Source organism: Ambystoma mexicanum, chromosome 4p, assembly GCF_040938575.1.
Source record: "Ambystoma mexicanum isolate Mex_15411 chromosome 4p, UKY_AmexF1_1, whole genome shotgun sequence".
NCBI classification, from domain to species: domain Eukaryota; kingdom Metazoa; phylum Chordata; class Amphibia; order Caudata; family Ambystomatidae; genus Ambystoma; species Ambystoma mexicanum.
The window spans coordinates 1,145,754,932-1,145,775,826 of NC_090927.1; the positions used below are offsets into that span (position 1 = coordinate 1,145,754,932).

A 20,895-nucleotide genomic window follows, 5' to 3' on the forward strand; every position below is an offset into this window, starting at 1 on the left:
TGCCTCTGATTCCTGAACTCCTTGACCAAGAACGCTTGCATATACACCAAGTTAGATCTCCGGGGGGCATATCATCTGGTGCGAGTAAAAGAAGGCGACGAATGGAAAACAGCCTTCCGTACAAAATATGGATTATTCGAATACCAGGTAATGCCTTTCGGGTTGTGCAATGCGCCTGCTGCCTTCCAATTCTTCATGAATGATGTCCTTCGGGAACTCATCGATGTTTGTGTTGTCGTCTATATATCGATGACATTCTAGTGTACTCCTCTTCGGAATCTGATCACAGAAAACACGTTAGGGCAGTTCTGGAAAAACTGTGCCAACACAAACTATTTGCTAAACTGGAGAAATGTGTTTTCCATACCTCAGAAGTTGAGTTTCTCTGTTTCATCCTGACACCCAAAGGAGTCCGAATGGACTCAAGAAAAGTGGATGCCATCCTCAAATGGCCATCACCTAGCTCTGTAAAAGGGGTTCAAAGCATGCTCGGCTTTGCCAATTTCTATCGCAGGTTTATCCCGGAATTTTCACGCATAGTACAACCCATTACTGCACTCTTGAGGAAAAATAAACGTTTTGAATGGTCTGAAGAAGCCGAGCAGGCCTTCCAGGATTTAAAAGCTAAGTTTACCTCCGCACCTATATTGAAACACCCACGTCCAGATCTCCCGTATGTCGTCGGAACTGACGCATCCAGCCTAGCCATGGGAGCAGTTCTGTCTCAAAGAGATCCTGAAACCAACCAACTGCATCCCGTAGCATTTTGGTCCAGAAAATTCTCGGCACCAGAGATTAATTACGCAATCACTGACAAAGAACTGTTAGCCATAAAGTCCGCTTTTAAAGCCTGGCGGCATTACCTGCTTGGCGCTCGACATACCATCACGGTGATCACTGATCACCGGAATTTACAGTATTTGAAAACCGCCAAGGCTCAGTCATCACGGCAGCTCCGATGGGCTTTGTTTTTCGCTGAATTTGATTTCGTGATTACCTATCGACCTGGCTGCAAGAACGGCAAAGCAGACGCCTTATCCCGAATTGGAATGGGAGAATCTGATACAAACTCAGAACCAGTACCAATAATTCCCGAACAGAGAATTCTAGGCATGACTTTGTTACAGACGCTTGAAGACATTCAAGTCAGAGTGAAACAACTCCTCGACCCTACAGTCCTACAGGATTGGATACAAAAGGGATCAGACTTTACCATAGATAATGGTTTACCTTATTACCAAGGACGTTTATTCCTGCCGCACAAGGATTTACACAAACTAGTTATTTCAGGTTATCATGATACATTAATAGAGGGACACCCCGGTATTGCCAAGACAATGGAAAAGGTGAAACGACAATTCTGGTGGCCCTCTTGGCGAAAAGATGTTAAATCTTTTGTGATGTCCTGTGGTGTTTGCGCCCAAAATAAAGGTCAAAAGAAAAGACCAGCCGGTCTCCTTCAACCTCTAGACATACCGCCAGCACCCTGGCACACCCTATCAATGGATTTTATTACGGACTTGCCTCCTTGTTCGGGATACAATACCATTCTGGTAATTGTGGATTTGTTTTCCAAAATGGCCCACTTCATTCCTTTGAAAGGTTTACCTTCAGCTTCTGTCCTAGCCAAAGAATTCCTCGAAAATATTGTTCGGCTACATGGATTCCCATCTATACTAATCTCTGACCGGGGAAGCCAATTCATTTCCCACTTCTGGCGCAAATGTCAAATGGCACAAATCGACGTAAGATTATCGACCAGTCACCACCCTCAGACTGATGGTCAGACCGAGAGGACAAATCAGACCCTTGAGCAGTACTTACGGTGTATGTTACAGCAATCTGAAAGCAACTGGAAAGACATACTTTGGATAGCCGAATACGCATATAATAATTCGGTACACTCTGGAACTGGCCATAGTCCTTTTTATACCTTGTTTGAACATCACCCTCGAACCTCAAACCTCGACTCACCTCAGAACCTCGGAGTGCCCGCAGTAGAACATCTGCATTCTACCATTACCCGAGCCTTCAAAGAGGCAACCACGCATTTACAACAAGCCAAGAGAAAATACAAGGAGAATGCTGACCTACATCGGAGTGAAGCACCTCCGTATCAGATTGGGGATCAAGTGTGGTTAGCTACCAGACATTTACCGCTCAAAGGGCCTCGAACTTTTAACCCAAAATATCTGGGACCTTATTCTATTACGGCAATAATTAACCCAGTAGCGGTTAAACTTGATTTACCAGCTAATATGCAAATTCACCCTGTTTTTCATGTGTCACTTCTGAAACCAGTGGTACCCGGAACCCGACTACTCAAACCTCCAGAACCTATTCAAATAGATGGGGAACCCGAATTCGAAGTGAAGAACATTTTAGATTCAAAAATGTTTAGGTCAAAGCTTTTCTACCTAATTGATTGGAAGGGGTACGGACCTCAGGAGAGGTCGTGGGAACCCAGTGACCATGTGCATGCACCTCGATTAGTCAGGAAATTCCACCGACTCTTCCTAAACAAACCAAAACCCCCGGCGGGAACAACCTTGGGAGGGGCCTTGGGGGGGGGGGGTGCTGTCACGATGCCCGCTCCCGGGGAGCCGGCTCAGGCCCTGCGTCCCCGAAAGCGGACATCAAGTCCCCGGGGAAGGTTCCAGCAACCCCTTATAGGGGCCCTTTGGACAGCGTCCTGGCGCCTATGGCGCCAGGCTCATAGAAAACGTCAGTCCTGGCGCCATAGGCGCCAGGCTCATTATGAAAGTGTTTGGGTGCACTTACCTGATGCAGACCATGCTGCAGAACCCCGGCCTCCTTGAGGCCTGAAAGGAACTACTTTACCTGGGTGACTCATTTACCACCCCGGCGTGGTCGGGGAAGGATACATACCTGATTGGAGGAAGGACACATTCTAGGAACTTCTTCCAAGGCTATTTAAACCACACCCGATCAGCCACACGTGCTTCGCGTTGTTCTGCATCTAGCAGCTGGACGCTCACCGTGTTTGCTCCTGCATCTTGACTTCTGCCACACCTGCCAGCATCCTGAATCACCTGCAAAGGAAGGGAACAAGAGAACAGAAGAAGGAAAAGGCCTCACCTGCTAAATCTGCATCCCAGAGACATTTCGCTGACAATCCTGAAAAGGAAGACATTTATTTTTAAAAGCACATCGCATCGATCGCTGCAGCGCCGCATTCTACTCACCTTTACAGGGCGTCTCCATGTTCAGCAGCGACCATCCGGATTCGCAGTCGCGCCCCCGCGCCTAGGGAGAAAAAGACAAGAACAAAGGTGAGAGAAAGAAGGGAAAAGGGAAGCTAAAACTCCATGTCAAGACTTACCTGTTGGGTCATTCCCTTTTCATTTCGGGTCCGCGCCGCATCCAGGCATTTTCGGACCCCGGCCCCTAAGGGGAAAAAGACATCAGCGTTAATGAGTGAATGAAAAGACATTACCAAAACACTCATTAAAGACTTACCTGGTTTCCACCGCTCACCTCGGGTCGGTGCCTGTTCCCCGGCATTCCGTACCCCGGCCCCTATGGGGAAAAAGACACTAGCATTAGAACATTAATGCATGGACACAAGGGGAACCACTTATAGAAAAACTTACCTGGAAGCCAAGCAAGTTTGGTTCTCACCCATCCGAAAATCCAGTGACATAACTGGATACCAACGCGCCCCTGCATCAGAAGCAGGATGGAGAGCTCGTCCTTCCAGACCCTAAGGTGAGACGCTACAGGGAAGCACAGAAGGGTTTTGAGGAGGGTGAGAGGGGTAAGTGGAAGGCCGATTGCATTACCCCGCAGACAGTTAACCCCCTATTCTCACCTACAGAAGGATACTTCTGCGAGTCAGACAAGCCAGATCTGGGGCCCGGTCCAGTCCGTCTTCCGAACCCTGCGCATCACCTTAGATGAGGTCACAGCAGCGCGAACCAGGCCAGCGCCCTCGTGGGAGTCAGGTGAGCGTTACAGGGACCTCGACGCGTGAGGGATCATGGGTACAGTGGACGTCACACTAGGGATAGTATTACTGGTATGCCCTGCTGACGTCCCTTTTCAAGTTTCGAAAACAACTATAATACTCTGCAGCTTCCACTAGATGTCGGCCTATGCACAGCATATGTGAGTGAGTTAGAGAGAGAGACAGACAGACACACCCCTGGAGTGAGTTTGCCCACGGAGGAAGTGCTGCAGAGCCAGCCGCAGGCGAGTGCAGTGTTACTGGGCCAGTCACATAAGAGGAGAGAGAAATCTTCTGCGAAGGCGGGAACTAGAAACTGTCACTCAGGTGGCAGCATAAGAGCAAAAAGAGACCACAGAACGCTGCTCTCGCCGACACGGTCTAAAGCAGGAACCACGCGGCCGTAGGAGAGAAGCCCTGACCACGCCACTTGTGGAAAAACAGTGCAAGTTGCACCCAGCGTCGACAACCTCACGAGGAGCAGCTGGGAGAAGCCGAACCGATGCGGAAACCCAAGCGATAGCCCAGATCACAGTGTCGTCAAAGAGACTGCCCCTCTCGAGGAACGCAACTACAGCAAACAAGGCACGTGGTTGTCACAGGGAACAAGGAGGAGTGTGAGACAGTAACTAGAAACCTTGCGACTGGGTGAGATACAGAACCCCGGAAGAGTTGGAACGAGCAGAAGAATAAGGATGAGAATAAGAGCATGCCAAAGCAGGGCGTGAGAAACTAAGCCTCAAGTAGAGGATGGAGAGACGTTCCCCAAGAGGGGGTACAAAGAAAAAATACCTCAAGCCGGGGGAAGAGTATCAATACCCCAAGAGGGGAGCAGAGACACTGTACAACCAGGCATGGCGCCTGGGAGAAACCAGAGGGGTGTTTGGGTGGGGGGTGGAGGGGTTCAGAAACCAGCCATCTCTTTCAGGATTGAGAGATAAAACCCTTGAGAGACCTTTTCTGGTTGACTTTATTACTTTTGCATAAGTGGTAGGGACAACACTTAGGTTAGATTTGGTTTGGACTGAGTTCTGTTGTAAGACATCCTGGAAAGCATCCTGGCAAACACCCTTTGTTGTTTTCTTTATAGATAGGGAAGATACTCTCTTGGAAAGAGAATCAGGACAGGCTTTATTAAAACAGCAACTTGCAACATGACCTCTTGTCCGTCTCCTGAGTCTGACTGACCACACCAAGGACAGACGAAAATCAGATACAACACTGCTACAGATGTTGACAAGGTGAAAGCAGGAAGCAGAAGGAAGGTCAAAACTCCAGAACATCGCTAATTCACCACAGTGTGTCTGCCAGCAACGTTTTCCTGTCTTCACCTATGGCAAGATATTTTAGCTGCTGCACCCAGCACTTGTAATAGATTAACCACTAGTCAATCAACCCCAGGGTTATGGGACCCTGTCTGACACTCACCACGCTGCTTTCAATGCTAAATGTAGACTGTGCATCCACTTCCCGGCAGTGCTCCAGGAGCAATTACATTTTGTTATGCTTCCTGCAAAATGGCTCTCTGCAAAAACAGGAGTTCACATAGCTTATACTGAGCTCTTTCTCCAGGCACAGAGCATTTACATTTCTACTAGCAACTTTGGACCAAGGAAAAGTCCATTTGTCTCCTCTCACAAGATATAAGATTACATCAGATAAGTAGCTCCATTGTATCCATCATGCTACTGTTGGTTTCATTACATGTGCCGACCGGTGAGAGCTCCGAACCTATACTTCCCTCAAGAGCATTTCAAAAATTGTGTTCCTGAATGGACACTTTCTCAAAATGAGGAGACAAGATTCCAGGGCCTTCCTTGTACTTTACTACTCCAGGAACACTCACGGTCAGGTGAAATTCACATAAGATGGAGCAAAAGAGCTATGTAACAGCAGTGTGCGGGTTGAAATTTGGGGAAGAGAGGAAAAACCTCAGTCCTAATCAAGTGCCTAGAACACGACAGTCAACAGATCTATCGCAGTATACCAGAATTAAGGGAAGCAAATATTAGGGGATACCTTCAAGGGGTATCAGATTGGTCTTACACTTTTATTTTTTTTTACCTTTTATTTATTGGCAAAAAATGTGTCAGAGTACAAGGGTGCGAATGTAATTCTTAATACATTAATAGACATATACAGTGCATTGTCGTAGCAGTCAGGGCGCATATTAACTTCTTAATACATATAAAGACCCATAGAATAAGTTATTGGAGTAATTGTTTAATTCAGGACATCACGATGTATAATCTTTACATTTAGCACAGATACATGGCATCAGTAGAACAGTGCGGTAATTACATTTCAGTCATCTGTTTGGTTGGATAAATATGTACAGAACTCAGCCTATATGTTCTTGGGGCGGGTGTGCAAGGGTAGTGAGTTTACAAAATTCTCCTCACATGTTTGAATCCAGGTAAGCGCTGCCAACCACATTAGTACGCTTCCAGTGCTGAAGAATTCATATTTTGGCCGCAACACAGTTTATGCTTAGGAACGCTAAAGTGTTTTGATTCGTAGTGACATTCCATATACCAAACGGAACACCCAATGGTTCACATTCAATATAAGACCCAGTAATTTCTGCAAGCGCTTGTACAACTTTGTGCCAAAAGTGCCGGAGGGGAGTACAAGTCCAAAACATGTGTAGATGGTCAGTCTCTTCAGAGTGGCATCTTGGCCAGGTATGGCGTGACTGTGCCATGAACCGCTTGAGCCTATGGGGTGTGTAGTATAATCTATTTAGCAATTTATACTGTATACAGCGGAATCTGAAGTTAAGGGAGAAAGTTCAAGATTGGTCTTAAACTTGACTAGCATTATGACCCCAAGAGCCGTAGCATAAGCTGGAGTGTTAACATTACAGGATGCACTCAGGAAGAAAAACAATCTGGAGGATGCTGTAACAGCCCTGAGGCACCTGGCCCCCATATTGCAACTTAGTGGAAAAATGAGGGGCAGGTTCATGTAGCAGAATCACAGCAATACGGTTAGGGTGGGGCTCTGAAATAAGAAATGACTGAAGTTAATGAAGTAATGGGTATATCCGAGGGTAACAAGTACACTTCACTGTTTTCTGAAGGAGTAAGACCGAGCATGTAGGTCATGCTAAAAGAAATAAGGGCACACAAAAAAGCGAACAAGAAAAAGCGAGAAATCTCGAGTAGAATTGGTATTCCTAGAACGTGCTTTTAGGTGTGGAAGCCGATCTAACTTAGAATACGCTAGAGAATGTCAAGGTCTGAACTATATTTGTATGGTGCAAAACAAAAGGGACATTTTGCACTATTTTATTTACATCCCAGCTAACCTGAGGTCCAAGGGTACACATGGTAGGCAATGTTGGTATGCATCTTGATATGAAGATAACGGGAATAGGGAGGGCATGAGGATGATAGCAGATTCCAGTGTGAAATGTGCACTGAAACTCAAAGAAGTGTGGTAGAAATTGAGCACTTGAGGGGCTCAAATATAGGGGACATAAGGATCACCAGATCATATATCTCAGCATATATTTACACCCATTGGAATTCAATGGAAGGAAATGTTTTCATAACAGAGGAGAACTTTTCTTGGATGGGGTGCTAGACTCAAAAATCCATTACATTGCCGAATTTCCATTCCGTTTTCATGTTGGTTAACATATTATATCTCTCTACACGTGTTTCACCACTTTATTTCCGTGGCTCATCAGGAGAGAATGTCAAGTCTTGATGTGCTTTCCAGCTCCCTGGAGTCTCCGATCAGAGACACCAGGGAGCTGGAAAGCGCATCAAGACTTGACATACTGACTAATGAAAGAGAAAGAAGCCATTATCCCAAATACTTTTAAGATATTAAGGAAAAAAGAACAAAAGTTTCTGATTTCAGAATTTGGAAAAGCTCTAGGAATTCTCTCCTGATGAGCCACTGAAATAAAGTAGTGAAACACGTGTAAAGAGATAAAATATGTTAACCAACATGAAAATGGAATGGAAATGAGACCAATTTGAATGTGGAATTTGAAACCAACCAATTTTGTGAAACTGGACAAATAAACAAATTAAGTAAAAAGTGAAGAATACCTGACTGCTCGTTTGAAGAACCTGCTAATATATCAGGTTTGTGTTCCATTACCAGTTGGCGCACAAGGATAATACCCTTGGTTACGAAAAATACTTTAGCTATTACACAGCAAGGCATAAAATAAGCGGTATTGCATCGCGGTTTACTTTAACAATCAAGTCGCACCAACTGCGATATGAATTTCCAAAGCAAAAAAAAAAAAAATGGTGCCTTTTAAAGTTCTGCCTCTGTGCACAATGTGCACTGCAGGCGAGGCAGAAGCACCCGGGCTGGGCTAAAAACATTGTATCAACGTTATGTCAGCCCAGCCTGGATGCAGCGCCATGTCGTGAGAGGAGGATCTCAGCCCCCCTCTCACACTCTGGCTTAACTTTCTTGAGGTAAGGAGGCCGAGGGAGTCAGTAGGAGAGGTTTGGGTGGGGGAGCCGGGCCCTTTTCATGTATGTTTGAGTGCTGGGTATAAGTTTGCCTTTTGAAAGGCCTTCTACGAGCAGCAGGCTGCGTTATTATGGGGGGGTGCTGGGTGTGAGCAAGTGGACAAAAATAATATTTCTCCCGCCCGAACGGGTGGGAGAAATATTATCATCAGACACTTACACCCAGCACCTGCCGTAATAACGCAGCCTGCTGCTCGTAGAAGGCCTCTTCTACGAGCAGCAGGCTGCGTTATTACGGCAGGTGCTGCAAAATAACGACTTATATTCGAAAAATCTTAAATTTGATTAAATGAATGATGAGCCCATTATCAATCTGCAACTACTTTCCACTGCTCCTGCACAGTTTGTGATAATGAAAAATGCTTTGTTTTGTGGCTGGCACATGGTCGCTGCAAGAAGGTCAAAAGAGACAGGCCTACCACAAACACAATTTCAAAGGATCTGGACCCTTCTGACTTTCAACCATGCCATGTGGTGTATGCCATAATCCTGTTCAGGCTTGATGACTGTTTCAGGGGATTTACTGAGTGCCTACAGATATATTGACGCATCACTGTACTGCAACACTGACTGTATGACCCAGCCACACATCCTTGAACTGGAAAATGTTTTTAGAGCTTTGTTTGGCCATTCATGCAGTGAACCTTTACATTTTACAGACATTGCACTGATGTTATACTTCAGAGGTACATAGAAATCATTTCTGCATTCTTGCTAATTCTATATCTTGGGGTACAACTAATTCTGGTGACATTCAATATTAGTACAAAATTGCTAATCAAATTAGTTCATTTACTAATCAAACAAATTTCTATTAGCAAAATCTGCTAATCAATTTTTGAAAACTAATTTATGCCTTGGACAGTCAAAATAGTGGTATATACCTTTGCTGACAACTGATGACCACTGACAACTGCAGACTTGCTTTGTGCCTAGTTTCTCCTGACTGTAAACTTTAGAAAATTGTACTAAAAGCAGTGACATCTATTTGTGTGATAACCTGAGGAGTGTGACTAGGAATCTCATCAGTGACAGGCATCCATAATAAAACATCAACAAAGTAATATTTCATGCCTGCTACGGGCACATCAGAGCATTTGCAAATTTTACATTTTCCAATGCAAGAAGACGGCATTTGGGTTGATTTCCAACACTTAATTTTCCAGAAATTCATGCTAAGGCTCTCTGAGCACATTAGTGAAGTCTGCCGCTTCCAAGATAACATTCTTGCTACTGGTAGCAGTGGAATGCATCATGACTGTCTTAAAGTGCTGGGAACTCTGATCACCACAATCACACCATCAGAAGAAGAGTGCCATTTTAAAAGATCATCAATTGAGTACTTAGCGTACGAGATCTCTGCCCAGCGGATAAAACTCAATCTGTACTCTGTGAAATTGATTCAGGACATGCTAGCATCCGAGAAGTATGACAAATAGGGCTACATATTTCACCTGGTTTCCTGAATATGAAAGGAATTTGTTGAATTCTGTCCTTTATCAGTAATGGCCAACATCTTGCAAAGTTCGACAAAGAAAAAAATGTATAGTAAAGACAGGTAGAAGTGGGCACGCACTGCGTGGCATGCTCTCACAAGTGGTAGGCAATGTGGGAAAAGTGATCCTCTGTCCTGCCAGGAATTTGCAAGGTGCTGAGCTCAGATATTCAGAGAAAAGAGGAAAAAGGCCTGAGATAGCGATGTGGAGATATTCTGCACTTTCTAGATGGTATGTCACTTCACAAATCAGCACAGATCACAAGCTATTGAAAAGATTTTTTAATCGAAGGTAATGGATCGATAAAATATTAAGTGCAGACATAGCACCTGAACAACCAGTTTCAAGGCGCTTACATACCAGTGCAAACAAACATATAAACAACCAATTAAAATACATCTCAGGGCTATGATGGTTTGATAATAAGGTAAGCAAGCCAGGAGGCAAGAATGAAAGGGCTCATCTTCAATGTACAGTTTGTTCCTGTTAAAATCAATGTATGTTATTGTGATTTATACAGCGCACTCCTGCCATTTTTATGGTCTGCTGGTGCTCTGGCAGATCTGAAAAGGGGCAGGCTAGGGAGGGTTTAGTTAGTGGGACCGAGAGGGAAAGCGCAGGAGAGCTTTGATGTGCAGTCGATGGCTCAGTTCAGAAAAATGTAGCAACCGATGTTTATCGCGACTACCTGGGGGAGTCTGATAGGGTTCTTACCACGAATGGTATGGTGGCAGAGGAGAAATGTGATGCTGATTGGTAGGATGCTGAGAAACTGAAGAATGTGAGTGGATTTGAAGCAAGTTGATTGCCAGCTCAACCACTCCTAAGGGGCGATGTTGGAACTCTACACTCCACTCTATTTTCAATATCCAGCAGTGGGAAGAGTTGGTGGAATGATGGAGAGCAATATTCACTACTTTCACCACTGGAGCATAAAGGACATCTGGCGTGACCAAGAACAAGCGTGGTCTTTGGGAGGATTATTGGTGGCTAGATCTCCAAAAAATTGAAGACAATTTGAGCCAGTGCTAAAAGGCTGACAATGGCTGCAATAGGAGATGCAATACCCTAGTACTCATTAATTGGCCACAAATCTGCTGTCCGAGTTGCCCATTAATATTGTAGAGACAATTTTGGGGTCCTATTTCAGGAAATGATTTAAACATTGCCCTACTGGTTTACTTCTCCAAGTGGTTGGATGTCAAACTTGTGGTGAGAGAGGTCACCTCTGCTAACATGGTTTGTTTTCTACAGGACATATTATATAGCGAAGCTGTTTCAACTGCCATATTGTCATAACAGGATACAGTTTTGCTGTAGGGATATGGCTAGATAATGTTCCTCGTAGTGCTGTGTAATACACATTAACTTCCATATAACCACCTCTAGTGCCATCAAGCAGATTAACAGGAGTGTTTATGGTGGGTGTATGGTTGACTTAAGCCAAGGATGATGGGATTGTTGTTGTCAGGGACTAAGTGGAGGCACTTATTTGTCACACACGGGACCACATGTCCGGCGACCTCTGACGGTGCAAGGGACAGGAGCAACACACCTAGCTGCTCCCATCTTGGCTGCAGAAGTCCAAGGACGTGTTGTGGTACTGATTGGAGTGGCATGCTGTGAAAGCTTGAGATAGCAGCAAGGTATGATACGTACGACGCCAAGAGAGCAGTCTCCAAGGTACATTTTAGAATAGGAGACATTGTGCAGGAAAAGTCGCCTGGTCACTCGAAAGCAAGGTGTCTTTCCGTACAGGTTCTATTGTTGCATTTCCATCAAGGGCAGAGAGTGAGGGCTTACACCCCTAGGTGTTTTGTAATTTCGTTTTGTGGTTAATATAGGAAGGTGCATTGTATCGGAAAACATGCTTTATCACACCATGCTCTAGATGCTGCTTTCATCGTTCAGGCTATGTTCCAGCTGGGGTCATGACAATGATAGCATTTCGAGGACAGTTCAAGGTTGTTGGTTGGGCTAAGCAGAAACCTCCTGGGATATTGCTTTAACATATATGCTCAAAAAGGTATTACCCAAATTGTTTGTTTACAATTGTTCGAATGAACAATTGACCGAATTTAAAGGGTCACAATTGACCGTATATATATATATATATAGGGTTTTGGGCGGGTTTGGGTTGGGTGGGAGGTTGCGGGGGTTTCCCCCCGCATATATGTTACAATTGACCTTCACAATTCGGTCAATTGTGAAAAGGTCAATTGTCATTCGAACAGTTGTAATGCAAACAATTCGCATACAACCCTCAAAAAACACCCAAAATAAAAGGAACTCCTGTCTGCAGTATTATCATTACCCACTGACCACAGTACTCCAACATGGCTAGATGTCCCATTGTTCACTTGAAATGGTGGACTATAAAAAAACGGTGGGGGACAGTCGAGGCCTGGATATAAAATGAACATCTTTTTTTTTTAAGTCTATTTTCTTTATGAGGTATCCATCAATCCCCACTCACATAGTTGGTTACATTTTCAATAGGCATACATTGTGAGCAATTGAGACTACAAATGAGCCCTTGTAATCGGATCATACTGCAGGAGTCTGGCAAGGTATTTTCAATGGTCCCGTAATTATGCTCTCTGCTGCCAATTTAAGTAAAAAACATAGTGAATATTCCTTACAGAATGTGAGTGTGCACAGATCTATTTTCCAAATACTACCTATCATTCATTGATATAGACTCTCCTAAAGTACACTCAGACTACAGAAAGTAGAACGCTAAAAAGTCTGCAGCAAACATTTTCCCATGGAATGCTATTTGTCTATTGAACCCTTTGAGCTTACTAATTTAGGAAAGGTAAAGTGAATACCATAGCAAGGTACCTTTGCTTTGTGGCTCCTGAAATTGCAGTTGAAACACTCTGCACAGGTAAGAATTATAAATATATTATGCTTGTGGGCTCACCTTCCTTTTCTAAAGGAAGCATAGTCCTGCATCATTTGTCCTCGATTCATCAGTGAAATGAGCATGCTTCAGTTGCATAAGGAGTGCATCTTAATGGCTTGAATTAGGTGATAGGTCATCTGTGAAGCGCTGCAGCGCACGCCATTGTTCTGCTGTCACAAAGTAATGGTCTGAGAGAAGGTAAGCAAATTAAGTTACGACTTTAGACTGGTCAAATACTGATACATTGAAATCACCTGCTCAGCCAAATGACTGCATTCAGCGTCTAGACAGGTAAGAGGGTGGAGGATGAGCTGTTGCAATGATGCACTATTTTGTAAAAAAGAAAAAACATACTCCCACTTTGCTGATGTTCCTATGCCTAATAGTTGACTTTCAAATGGCACAGTCCTATTACATGTAGTTCGAGCCTCATCCACCAAAGACTAACATATGTTGCTTGTAGCGCTCAGCACTGATCATAGGGTCATGGAGTTCATTGAAACTTCAGAACACGTGTTTACCATACGAGGAACAGCAAATCCCCTGACCCATCTTCACCAATTTCCTTAAAAATAAAATTAAAAAAAAAAACATGAAACTCCGCCAAGCCATCACAAAAAAAGCAAGGCAAATTCCAGATGCCACGAAGAAACAGAACCGCTAGGCCAAACACCCAATAAGATCAGACTGATCGAGGGTGTGGGTTCACTGACCCATAATGGTTGCACTTCTTAAGAGATTCAGCACAAGTGCCGTTTTCCAACCGCCTATGGTGGGATCAGAGCAAGTGAGTGGAAGCACAAAAAGAGTCATGGAGTGTGGCTTTTGATGCGCTCACTTTCATTAGTTCTGAAAGCACAGCAACAGATGTAAAACTTTGAAAAGCAAGACAGCTCCTTCTTCCTGTACGGCTGGGATTGCACCAACATTGAGCCGGCTGCACTGCACCTTATATGAATGGCGCTGAGGCGGTGGTGTAACCCAGCTGGGCCCCAATGTTAGGACTGAGATATAAGCAGTGTGATAAAAAGGAAGCTATCACTATAGACACCACGTCGAAATACAGGTGTTTGCGGCCCGTGCCTCCATTTTTCTTGTTTGCCCCCCAGCCCCTGCCTTTCTCCCCCAATGATCCGGGGCTCCTGCTTCCCCTTCCCTCCCTCCTCCTGCCTCTCTCCCCACCCCCTCACCCAGATTGGCTGTTTCAGTACTCTTAAGCCACCTTCACAGGGCAGCCCTCTGCCCAGTAGCCCCTGCGGCTAAGGGCCCCAAGGCAAAGGGCAGCTCTTACATTGGCGGCTCCAAGATGTGTCTGCAGGTGTCAGCATGGGAAATCAAGGAAGCCAGCAGTCAATAGACACCAACAAAAACTGTAAGTGTTTGCATGGGTGGGGTGTAGAGTAATTACTTTATTCCAGAAAGCCCCCGCCACTCTACCTTCCCATAACGTACACTGCCATAGACTTACACCATGCATACTTAGAGAGATTTATAACCACCAGCCTAAATCTATTTACGGCTGGACTGTAAATGTTGCCGTGCATTGCATACCAACATAATTGCCAATGTTAACCAGTACCACACCTAGAGAGAACTGTGAAGCTTGACCTTCGTTGCATCTAGATAGACATGTGAATGTTAGCATGCGCCACACTTAAATGAAACGGGGAATGTCACCAAGTGCCACACTTAGAATTGTGATTACTAGCCTGCCTCACATCTAGATAGGATATTGAAGATTAGCAAGTGCCAAATTTAGATGGAATAGTGAATGATAGCGAGCATCGCGCCTAGGCATAATTGCAAGTATAGCAATGCCAATTAACCAATCCACCAACAATGTCTCCCCTCTGCATACACCTCTCAAACTCTAACCAAACACAACCACAAGCCTACAACACAACAATCCACACAAACTTCACTACACTGTAACAACAAAACAAACCACACAGACTCGCAGAACAGAACACGACGACTATCGACCGACCGAAAAACACCCCAAGCCCAGCCAACGGAACCACCGGGCTGAGGCTGGCAACAGCACATCACTGCTCTCTTCAGTTTTCCAGCTACTACCACTAACTCACCCCCCTTCCTCTTTTTAGAGCCGCTAAGGGACCACTCTGGTGGTGATAGTGTGCGGTATAAATATTCTTTAACATTAACATAAGTGGTGATAAAAAAAAGAGCAAGGGAGCTGCCATTTCATCGGGCCAGGGTGCAGATCCAGCCCAGGCTCTGGCAGAATATTGCGCCAATGGACAGCCACTGCAAAAGATGCTAGGATGAACCTCACTGAAACCAGTGCAGCAGAGGCAGTGGTGTGACTGATAGTTGGTAGTAGTAAGACCGAATCCTGAACTAGGACTAAACCTGCTAAAATATCCAATGCCTGGTAAGAATAAGAGGAAAAACAGGCAAGGAAAGGTGAAGGAGACCTTTTCTTTAAATCAAGGCCTCGCTTTGTGGGGTGTCCCCAGAAAAGAGGGCATGGCTGATTCTGAGTGCAACAAGCTTGTGTGTGGAGGCACCTTACATTTGGAGAAAGTAAATTAGCTCCACAGCACTACACACAATACTGAGTTGCAAAGTGACCGCAATGGAGGGCCGCTTTGAATTGCTTTCTGCTAAGATGGAGTGGGCCAAGAATGAGATAAAAGCAAATAAATCGAAGTGCTAGATCTTGACTCTAGTTGTGCAAATAGAGTTCCCTACATTCCTTCAAAAGTTTCAGAGAGCTTGGTACTGTGTAAGACTAGATTTAAAATCAAACAAAATCCAAGTTGATATCATTAATTGGATTAATGAAAATATTATGCTGAGATGGTAGTATCATTAGCTTTCGAAGCCCCAGAGACTTTAAAAGCTAACAAAACCACCATCTCAGAATAATATTTTTAGTTAGTCCAATAAAAAGTATCAAACCTTTTCAGGAAAGTGTTTTGAACTCGATTGTAACTAATGACTTTAAAAAAGCCTCCCCAAGGAAAACAACAAGTATAACAAACCTTCAGATACCACCACCTGCCGAATGAGAGGATTTGAAATAGCAGATTCTTTGCATGGAAAAGTTTTGCCAGGATGGGGGTCACTGGAGAAGAGATATTGGGCTGTCTGCCAAAGGGCCGGAAAAACAGCATTATGTCTGGGGATGAACACTACTGAGCTACATAGTGTCTTTGAAGCAGGAGATTGTGTGGCCTGTGACTAAGTAAAATAAACCAGTTCCAGAGCAATAAAGTACTCATTCTCCTAGATGTATGTAAAGAGACACACTTGAGGAGGCAGGAACTGCATACTTTAAGAAAGCAGGTATTACCTAAAGAATTGGAGACATCAATTTGATATCCTGCCCAACTGTGCGTGTCTCACAAGCAGAAGCAACATTTTTAGGTTGGTGGACTGTAAAATGAATGATGCAGTGGGGCATTTGAATTTCAGTCACGTTTTTCGAAGTGCTTTTGTTCTTATAGTTTGGTAGGGGGATGTCCATGGTGAGCCACTTGGTTGCATAATGCAAGCTCCATTTGATTTTGGGACAGGGGTATTCCCGACTCCTTCTCCTCCGCCCACCCCCACTTACTCCTTATTACCCAGTTTTACTGGTTCATATCAAGGCTGGGTTTACTGCAGGTTATTTTAATTAAGGTGTTGCACAATACTGTGCACAGCTATTATGAATGCAGTCTTTTTGTACCTACACAAAGGAGTTTCCTCTGGTTGCATTATGTCCATATATTTGTTTTGATGCAGTGATTTGTTTTGCTTTAGAGGTCATTTGACCTTTTATAAGGTCGGGTGTCTCAAAGGGGCACAGTTGTATGCTGTAATGTTTTGCTGAAGTGCATTGTGCCTCGTTAATATTGATCTAGAAAAAAAGAAAAAAAACACACAGTGGTCTTACCAATACATGAGTTTATTTGCAGAGACTATCTCTCTGTCGTGTTTGCAGAATGCTGCTTTCTAGACTGAAGAAATTAAATTCTAATAATTTGGTAAGAAGAGCAGAACTTTCTGAAAATAAACACCAAGTAACAATATGAAAAATAAAATTAAGATTTACCAATTGTAAAAATCATATTTCACAACAGTTTAAACTATCCATGGAACCATCATTTTTAAGACATGTGGTTATGTATATTCATATTTTCCTGGTTGGTTAAAATAAGGCACTCACATCAGTGTCTCAATGCAGACTTTTGGTGAGATGATACCCTACTGTCCAATTCAAAACCACATCAACCACATCTGGTGTCATGGTACTTATAATATATCTCTGAAAACATTGAATGATCCACACTAGCTTACTAATTACGGCAAAAGTTAAGACTGCTAAGAAATATTTTCAATGCATCAACAGTGCCACCAACGGATAAACAGGAGGCCAAGAGTGAAAATATATTAAACAAGTCATCTTCAAATTGAGAATAAACGATGCACATGGGCAAAACAGATACCCAAGAGGCTATACAGGTTGTTTAGTATAACGTGGCAGTAATGCAATGCAAAATAGATTTCATTGTGCCGGATACTATAGTGGCCCCAGCACACACTAACACCACGTGTAACCAAGAACTGTAATACTACAAGTCCTGAAGTTTTTTTTATTTGTAAGTGTCATCTGGCACTGGGTCGGTCCATTTAGAAAGCATTTTGCAGAGATCTGCTGATAAATTAACTCCTGCACATAGAAAGGAACACAACAAATTGATTCATTGTATGCCATCTCGTGTTTAACTGCATGGAGTAGAACATTCTATCTCACTGCATTACACTTGGCATGCTGATCTGGCACAGCTGAAAAATCTGGGGCGTCTCTCAATTAATTCAAAGACTTCACTGCTTTGCGTAAATGGATTTCTACAAATTCACCATGAGGGGGTAGTCCGAATGCCGACTAGACAATGAGCGTGGATGCCATCAAAGTTCTAAATTTGCAATAAGAAGATAACCCATTCTTAAAAGCCTGCATGTGATCAACCAATGAAGTTTAAATACGGTGGAACAAATGTAAAAAACATGCAAGCAAATTAATAAGTCATTAAATATACACAAAACAAAAATATACATTTGTTTCAGGTTTACGAACCAGGTTATCAGGAAGAGTACTACTAAGAAAGCTTAAAAATATTGTATTGGTCAGAGATGAGTTTTCAAAGTAACAATGCAATTTCTGTATTTTGAGCTACATATTTACAACATCACTAAGGACAAAAGACCAACATATACATTTCATCATTCAGCAATTGAGCGACATTCTGAAAAAGTACAAAAATGGCAACATTGAGCGAATTAACAATACTAAGCAATACTGATAAAAATACATTTAAAATTCTGTAACAAAATCTGTTTAAAAAGTTTAAACCTTAAGGCTTTAGGAAAGCTACACCTGTATAAAAATGTTATCATTTTATGAAGGTAGTGGTTAGAAACCTTGGTCATTTGTGTGCTGGAATTGGTCAAGTTTCCAGGTAAAAATAGATGAAGGTGAACTTGACATAGCAACTGACCGTCACAGGCTTTGGAGCTAAACGCAATGGTTATTTCAAAATCAAGACCACCACACGCCTTTTGGCTTGGTAATTGGGAGTAGCATTTTAAAAAATTGCTGTAAAACAATGATGGCCTTACTTACAGTTTCATACGTAACTGGCTCCTCTACTTCATATCACCTGCATTTCTAAAATGTTCTGGTATTTACTACAACCCCAAAAAGACTTTGCTGCGAAAATAAAGATTGATGCCAACTCGAACTAGACATGCCCAAAACCCCACTTTTAGGACGATAAGGGAAGCGCTACTGTCACTTAAATCCCACCACCCCAGACAACCTCGAAATAAGCTTTTTCAAGCATTTAAATGAAAATGGACAGATTCTTGGTGCAAAACAAAAAACATTCTTTGGAAAAACGTGTACTTGCAGTATCCAAACATACGTGTTTAATATGTACAGACCCTGCGATCCAGCCTGTTAATTGTACATGTGCTGGTCTAGTGTGTGGCTCATCTCTGTACTGACGTCATAACATTGGAAGAAAGTGGCTGATGCCACAAGTGGGGCTCATGTTGAGTTTGCACCAGGAAATGATCCAGCTAACTCTGTGGTCCCCAAGCTGAAGGGAAGGTGGGGGTTTGCCCTTCTAGGTATTCTTATTTGTTATAGTTCCGTCTATTGCTTATAAAAAAAATCATTGAATCATTGCGGAACACAAACTGCATGATGGAATGTCTCCAGTGTAGTTGGTTATAAAATGTACATGCAGTAATAAAAAAAGGCTCAGTACAGGCAACAAAAGTGTTCGACGTTTACTATTCTCTTGTAAAGGCCTTTCTTTGGCTGGCTTTTACTATATCATCAGGAGAAGGAGTCTTAAAATCAAATGGAATAACCGTCAACTCAGGATCCTTTGAACTGTCCGTGTCCCATTGAACCGGTCGACTGAACTGAAACATTTGATGAATGTCATCCGCAGAACATTTTCTGCTTTTTCGACTGTAACTAAAACACAATGTTAAAGCAAATTCTGATGGTTGTGCTGAGAGAGCCTTCGGCCAGCTAAGAGACTGCATATGCGTTCGATGAACATGTTCTTTCTTATTTTGCCTGGATCCACTAAGAGAATTGCCATGTCTGGGATACTTTGACATCAGTAATTTAGAAGTGTGCATTTTAGGCATACTGGTCTCATGATTTGACAGCAATATTGGAGATTTTATCAGGGCACTTAAATCAATGTTGCCTTCTGCTCCTGCGGTAGCTGCCATTTCAGATTGTTGGATTTTACACTGATCCCTGGTTCCCTGAGAAAAATCACCTTCAGTGGATGTCGAGATCAGTTCGGTAAGTGAGAAGGTTTCGATTTCTTTTGTAGATGAGTTATTAGAAAATCTTAAGGATGAAAGTGATCCCAGTACCTCTGTAATCCCATCTGGCTGGCTGAGCAGTTTTCTTTGAGGCAGCAATGCCACCAGTTCCACTTCTGGAACTGTAATTGGAGACTGGGCTCGACGTTCACAAAAAGAAAGCCCCTGATCTGGATTACTCTCAGCATGCTCTTGAATCAGATCCGCTAAAGATGGACTTCCATACTTTGACACCAATAAACTGTCCTTTTCTGTGGATGACTCAAGCTCTGATCTTTGAAGGACTGATTGGAGGCTGCCAAACAGCTCGCTCGGTCTGTTACGCTTGACAGTAGCAGGACCATCAACAGCTACTTCTTCGGAATAACCCATTACGTAAGGTGGCATGTTGCTGTAATTTTGCACTGCCGCGTTCTGCATGCAAGGTTCGCTGTGCCTACTGAAGGGGTCATCAAATGGGTACAAGGATTTAAAGTTGGATGTTGCACATTTGGAATCTGACCGCATCAAGGAAACTTCTTCTGATGGTCTCACTTCAAAAGATGTGTAATTTCTACTGAAGCCATGGCTAAAATAGGGGTCTGACCCCAGTCTTGACGTGCAGGGAATATTTTCTGACCTAAGTGTTGCCTCCTCATTCAAAGGTTTGTGAATCGTTTCCTTTGGCAATTCGTTAATTAAAGCAGATAATGAGAGCCCCCCATCTCTTGACTGGCTGCAGTCTATGTTTCTCTTTCCATCAGGGGAGGCAATATCAAGGTTCTTAATTTTGAAACCCATTTTCCCATTTGATCCCAAGGAAGAGCAAAGTGATGGATTGGGTTTAGTATCCATAAAGCACAGGTCAAGAGACACTTCTGTATCAAGAAAAGCATTATTTGTACAGGCAGGACTTTCAGTTACGCCAGCTAACACATCAAAAGAACAAAATAAGGCTCCTTACCTTACGAGAGCCAATAATTTTCAGATATACAATTTGTTGCAAGAAAGGTTTAGCCGCAGCAAAACATGCAAGGAAAGAAACAACAGATGGCATTCAATTACTAAGTGTTCCAGATCATTGTAAATGCAAACAGAATACACAAAGATTAGAACATTTCTAAGAGCATCTCAGAATTACCATATAAATTAAAGTTACTCACCGCAGTGACTAGAGTA

General features: G+C 43.3%; 1 protein-coding gene across 2 annotated transcripts in view; it reads right to left on the minus strand.

The window, feature by feature from the left end:
- Nucleotides 1–20,895, minus strand: part of HBS1L (HBS1 like translational GTPase) — a 1,647,668-nt gene that overhangs the window by 1,337,299 nt on the left and 289,474 nt on the right. The window contains exon 4 of one of the 2 annotated variants that reach the window (XM_069606738.1): nucleotides 16,772–20,675. The exons of the other annotated variant lie outside the window; for it this stretch is intronic. Within the exon in view, the coding sequence (XP_069462839.1) occupies nucleotides 19,183–20,675 (1,493 nt within the window). The 3' untranslated portion in view covers nucleotides 16,772–19,182. Of the gene's footprint in view, nucleotides 1–16,771; nucleotides 20,676–20,895 lie in introns of those variants that run through there. 2 annotated transcript variants of the gene reach the window in all.